General features: G+C 35.3%; 1 protein-coding gene across 1 annotated transcript; it reads left to right on the top strand.

Annotated features, from left to right (window-relative positions):
* The first annotated feature begins 601 nt into the window (after nucleotides 1-601).
* On the top strand, nucleotides 602-2,220 carry LOC122751807 (heterogeneous nuclear ribonucleoprotein K-like). The gene has a single exon (XM_043998969.1). The coding sequence runs from the start codon at nucleotides 651-653 to the stop codon at nucleotides 2,043-2,045; it is 1,395 nt and encodes a 464-aa protein (XP_043854904.1). The 5' UTR covers nucleotides 602-650; the 3' UTR covers nucleotides 2,046-2,220.
* The last annotated feature ends 4,393 nt before the right edge of the window (nucleotides 2,221-6,613 follow it).

The following is a 6,613-nucleotide window of genomic DNA, read 5'->3' as shown; positions in this document are numbered from 1 at the left end:
GAAAAGAAAGTATGATAGCGGTATTAAGAATTCTTTTTAGTTTTGTAATGCACTTTAGTACTTACATGTGTATATAATTGCTAGTGGCTCCCCACTGCCTAATGGCCTGTTATGTTAAATTTCTCCCCAGAGTTCTTTGATATCTGCAATGGGTTTACAGGTATTTAGTCTATGGCATTGATATAGCCTTCTCCTACTATGGTCTTTCTCCAGTTTTAGGTTTTCCCTATACTACAGTACCATTTAAATCTTTAAGAGATAGAATAGCTTTTGAAAAGGAATAGATATTTATTTCAAAGTTATACTAAGATTACATATAGAAATATCAACTCTAATACCTGGGGAGACATAATGCTCCCTGCCCCCCCACATCTCTATCTCTAAAGAAAAAAGTGGGATTGGATTCACAGTTAATTCTGTTCCTATATAGAATGGTCTCATTAATTTTAAATCCATATCCCTCCCTTCACCTCTTCCAGGCTTACTTATGGACACCCTGGCTTCTCAGGACTTCCTTATTTAGCTAACAGCTACAGTGGCCTGGAATCTTGCTCCCAAGTTTACCATGGCTCAAGAAGGCAGTTCTAGGCAGCGGCGGCGTAGAAGAGAAGGCGGCCTCGTGCGATTGTCTACCCATTTAATCTGAGAAAATGGAGACTGAGCAGCCTGAAGAAACCTTCCCCAATATTGAAACCAATGGTGAATTTGGTAAGCGCCCTGCTGAAGATATGGAGGAGGAGCAGGCCTTTAAAAGATCTAGAAACACTGACGAGATGGTTGAACTGCGCATTTTGCTTCAAAGCAAGAATGCTGGAGCAGTGATTGGGAAAGGAGGCAAAAATATTAAAGCACTTCGTACAGACTACAATGCCAGTGTTTCAGTCCCAGACAGCAGTGGCCCCGAGCGCATATTGAGTATCAGTGCAGATATTGAAACAATTGGAGAAATTCTGAAGAAAATCATCCCTACCTTGGAAGAGGGCCTGCAGTTGCCATCACCCACTGCAACCAGCCATCTCCCGCTCGAATCTGATGCTGTGGAATGCTTAAATTACCAACACTATAAAGGAAGCGACTTTGACTGCGAGTTAAGACTGTTGATTCACCAGAGTCTGGCAGGAGGAATTATTGGGGTCAAAGGTGCTAAAATCAAAGAACTTCGAGAGAACACTCAGACAACTATCAAGCTTTTCCAGGAATGCTGTCCTCATTCCACGGATAGAGTTGTTCTTATTGGTGGAAAGCCTGATAGGGTTGTGGAGTGCATCAAGATCATACTGGATCTTATATCTGAGTCTCCTATCAAAGGACGTGCACAACCCTATGATTCCAATTTCTATGATGAAACCTATGACTATGGTGGTTTCACAATGATGTTTGATGATCGACGAGGGCGCCCAGTAGGATTTCCCATGCGGGGTAGAGGAGGCTTTGATAGAATGCCTCCAGGTCGTGGCGGTCGTCCTATGCCCCCATCTAGAAGAGATTATGATGACATTAGCCCTCGCAGAGGACCCCCACCACCTCCACCTGGACGTGGTGGCAGGGGTGGTAGCAGAGCTCGAAATCTTCCTCTTCCTCCACCACCACCACCTAGAGGAGGAGATCTTATGGCTTATGACAGAAGAGGAAGACCTGGTGACCGTTATGATGGCATGGTTGGTTTTAGTGCTGATGAGACTTGGGACTCTGCAATAGATACATGGAGTCCTTCCGAATGGCAGATGGCTTATGAACCACAGGGTGGTTCTGGATATGATTATTCCTATGCAGGGGGCCGTGGCTCTTACGGTGATCTTGGTGGACCTATTATTACAACACAAGTAACTATTCCCAAAGATTTGGCTGGATCTATTATTGGCAAAGGTGGGCAGCGAATCAAACAAATACGCCATGAATCTGGAGCATCAATCAAAATTGATGAGCCTTTGGAAGGATCTGAGGATCGAATTATTACCATTACAGGAACACAGGACCAGATACAGAATGCACAGTATTTACTGCAAAACAGTGTGAAGCAGTATGCAGATGTTGAAGGATTCTAATGCAAGATATTTTTTTCTTTTTTATAGTGTGAAGCAGTATTCTGGAAAGTTTTTCTAAGACTAGTGAAGAACTGAAGGAGTCCTGCATCTTTTTTTTTTATCTGCTTCTGTTTAAAAAAGCCAACATTCCTCTGCTTCATAGGTGTTCTGCATTTGAGGTGTAGTGAAATCTTTGCTGTTCGCCAGATGTAATGTTTTAGTTCCTTACAAACAGGGCGGGGGGGGGGGGGGGGGGGGGAAGGGCGCGCAAAACTAACATTGAAATTTTGAAACAGCAGCAGAGAGAGTGAATTTTATTTTTGTTCATTGTTGGTGGTAAAAAATAATAATAATAATAATTTTTCCCCTCCTGTAACTATTGTGAACACCTTGCTTTGTGGTCACTGTAATTTTTTGGGGGGAGGGTGGTGGGACAGGGGAGAAAGAGTATCAATAGTCCACGTGTCCCTGGCATCCATTCAGAGCAGTGTGCAGAATGTAATGCTCTTTTGTAAGAAACGTTTTATGATTTTTAAAATAAATTTAGTGAACCTAAAAAAAAAAAAAGCCAGTTCTAGGGAATTAACTACTTATAATATCTAGATGTAAAAGGACCAATGAATCAGACTTAAGCCCCAAACCTGTTTATTGTGGATGTAGGGCCTAAAACAGAGATGTTGAAGCATCTGTAAGGAATTGCACACACTTATGTTATTTCCTGTTATGAAAACTAGTGGAAATTAATACTAATTAGATTTACTCTGCTAAATGCATGCAATCAAAGTTTCAAAAAATGTCTTCAAATGGCAGACCACGAATACTTTGATATTTCAGAAGTTATGATATGGGTTTCGTTTACCTTATGAGACAACTGTGCACAAATTCTCTAAAATCCTTTCCAGTTCTATCTGTGACAGTAATTTATGGGTGTTTGAATTTTGGGAATTTACAAAGTGGGTCATGCAAATGCTATCCTACTCCATTCCAGTGTCCAGATTGTCTGGCTATAAGAACAAATTCTTACCCTATTTAAAACTGTCTCTAAGCAGCTATAATAGGTGAGTATCAACATTTCAGGCAGCTGTTCACCACCCTTTGACTGTCAAGGGAGAAATGCTTAGCAGGTAGACTTAGTAAATTGATAAAATGTGATCCTGTTTTCTGCCCAATGGTAATATAAATTAAGGTCAAAGAACTAAAGGGAAGTTTCCTAAGGTGTATTCATAACATTCTTGTCCTATTACTGTACCCATTAAAACCAAACTTGGGGTAAACAGTTTAGACATTATTTAAGTAACAAGTTTTGCTATTCTTATAGTACTGAGTACCCAAACATTTAGAACAAAAATGATAAAAAGGCAGGGTTCACAACTTATACTATCATGACTTTATATTTTCTGATATCCAAGAAAAAAATCACTTTCAAAAGATCACATGGGTCACTATCCAAGAAAAACAGCTAATAATACATGTATTCATTAGAATTCCTTAATTCTAGGGTAATCTTTATATATATATATAAATATATATATGTATATATATATATATGTATATATATATGTATATATATATATATATATATATATATATATATATGTATATATATATATATATACAGAGAGAGAGAGCTCCAAAGTGGAAGGAGCACTTGGTTTACAATTCACATTATTTCTAGGACTCAATCATTCCTGACAGCAAATGTATTGTTGATCTCAGAAAATGAATCTCTAGTTTTCTGAATTGTGCAGGTTTGTTGTTGCTTATCAACCAATGTTATTGAAGAAAATTATATAATGAACGACAAGAAAATGTGTCCTGAAAAATATAAAGGAACCTGAGAAACCAACTCCCTAGCTATACATAAAACAACTTGTCTTTCATTACTTTCTTCACTAGATCCTACATTTTGTATCATTAAAAAAAAAGTTTAGCCCACACCATCATATTGTACCTTAATAAGATATACCTACCATGGTCAAAATTGAAGGCCTTCATTTCTCTATCTTTGAATAATAAAAAAGCAGACTTCATGGTAAACAGCAGGATTCATCAAGCGAACTTCAATGCTTTGATTTTCCCAAAATAGTAGGCACGTGGCTAAACAGAGGAAACTTTGTTGTCCCTAGATTCCCTTCATTTTCTCTCCCCAGACCACCCTACTTATATTCTATTCTTTCTTTCTATACCTCAGATCCCTATTTTTTCTGTCTTCCATTAAGAAAATGACTTTCTGGAAAAAAGGATTGATAATTTTATTTACACCTCAATGAGAATATATATATATATATATATATATATACACACACACACACACACACATACATATGTACACACATATATATGTATATGTATGTATGTAGGTATTTATACACATGCATACATTAAAATTAAAGATTTTATACCAAATTAATGATATTTCAACCTTAATTAAGCAAATGGGAGGGATTTCTTTGGGGAGGAATAATGGTATATTCAAACTGATCCTTGAAATTTTAGCACTAGCAACTATCTACTCTGTCTACCCATGAAAACCTAGACAAAACTGTTCAAGGAAAAAGGAAATAGCACTTTAAATAGCAGAGGAAACTTCTATTGCCTATTATTATTACTAAACATTACTACGAATAATAATAATTTTAGTTAGCATTTATATAGCAGCAACTATGTGACAGGCATTCTGTTAAGCACTTTATAAATATTATACCATTTAATCTCCGTAATAGTCCTGAGAGATAGGTGCTATTATTATCCCCATTTTATAGTTGAAGAAAAAGGCAAACAGAAATTAAGTGACTTATCCAAGATCACATCATTGGTGAGTCTGTAGCTGGACTTAACCTCACATCTTTTGAATTCCAAAACTAGCACTCTATTTGATATGCCACCTAGCTGCATTTTTACCTTGCCATGTTGAAACATGAGGAAAGCAAGTTTTCTTTTCTCTAGTTTAAATAAATTCAATTGCTTGAAATGATTCTCGTAACATGAATTATAGGTTCCTTATGACCTTCCTCACCTTCCTATGGACACCATAAAGTTTCTTAACATCCTTCCTAAAATATTATGCCTAGAGTGGGACTGCAGGTTAAAATAATCTAGACATATTTTTAACAGAATACAGTACCTTAGTGGATTAAATATTCTCTTTAATGTAGCCTAATAAAAACCAGCACTTTTCTTTAGCATTAGCCATAATTAAATATTCTCCTTGCTACAAAGTATAAAAAGTAGCTGCCAAAAATTGCCTCAGTTTTTCTCAAGTGTATTAGATTTCCTCCCCAACTTATTTCTATGCTACCAGATATCATTTATCATATACATGTCCATTTGTCATTAAAAAAGTATAGCATTTAGCATTTTTCTCATTAAATACCTTGCTACTAAATTTACTACATTATTCTAATCTTGAGTGCTTTTTTGGATCTCAGTTCTATCAACTAAAATATACTTTCCATTTTCTCTCAGTTTTATTCAAAAAATCATGAAGAACTTCAACTATGATTTCACCTGTCATGGAAAAAAGTGTTGAACACAAGATTAAAAGTCTGTGTCTAAAACATAGAGGAAAACACTAATAATACTTATATGATATAATGCATTTTAACATATACCAAAAAAAGAAATTTCCCTTAATTTATGACTAACATATTATGAAAGTATGTGTAGCTTTAAGAGAAAGTTGTACAAAGTGATATAGTCTGCATGAATTCCAAAGTGATTCTTTATTCCAAGATGTAACATTTACAGGAATAATAAACATGGTAAAGAGATTTTGAATGTAATATGGGTTACTACTCCTAAATGCTCTGACTAAGTCACATTCCCATTTCTCTTGGATCACTCTCCTAGACATCTATATTCAGAATCTAATAGAATTGGAATTATTGAGGGTTCCTCCTTCTCAAGGGAAGATAGAATTTACCTTGGTTAAGGAAAGTAACGGTCATCGCTAATCATAATGTGAGCAAAAATTAAGTGTATTTCCCTTAATAATTTCCCTAAGAAAGGCATTAGCTTTTTCCCTCATTTTCCTAAAGCAAAAATTCTGTAAAGGGTAATTCTTAATATTTCTTAAGAGCCTAAAAGTACATTTTTTTTGTTTATAATTCCAATTTACATATCTTGAAACTTCCTGACTAACTGATACTAATACATTATCCAACATTTTGGATATTCACATTTAACCCTTTCTCTTCATTTATGTAAAACAAAATAATTCTCAAAGTTTAGAATGAGAGAATGCCAAGAGTCTTGCTGAAAGGTAGAAGAATTATTTTATGCCAAGTCAGGATCTATCAGTCTAGGAAACTTTTCAAAAAAAGAAATCAATTTAATTTTGTTATGCTTTGTCCTAAAAATATGTTGAATTATACTGATCACTGCTTTTTGTTTTTATTGTTTCATTATTTTTAATCTCACAAATTTGCCATATAAAATAAGCATGTCTTTAAGTTTACTTGGAATGCATGAATACATTTAATATATAATAATAATTATATGAGTATTGTGCAATTAGCTTGTAGTTTGAAGAATCATTCTTTTTGCACTTTGTACATTTTCACTGAATCCTTCTAAAGTCAATTTCTCTT

Source organism: Dromiciops gliroides, chromosome 3, assembly GCF_019393635.1.
Source record: "Dromiciops gliroides isolate mDroGli1 chromosome 3, mDroGli1.pri, whole genome shotgun sequence".
Lineage (NCBI taxonomy): Eukaryota > Metazoa > Chordata > Mammalia > Microbiotheria > Microbiotheriidae > Dromiciops > Dromiciops gliroides.
This window is presented reverse-complemented; position numbering and strand designations above follow the sequence as displayed.

What these genes read in the sequence shown, in the direction of transcription:
- LOC122751807 (XM_043998969.1), top strand. Translation starts at nt 651, where the DNA reads ATGGAGACTGAGCAGCCTGAAGAAACCTTCCCCAATATTGAAACCAAT.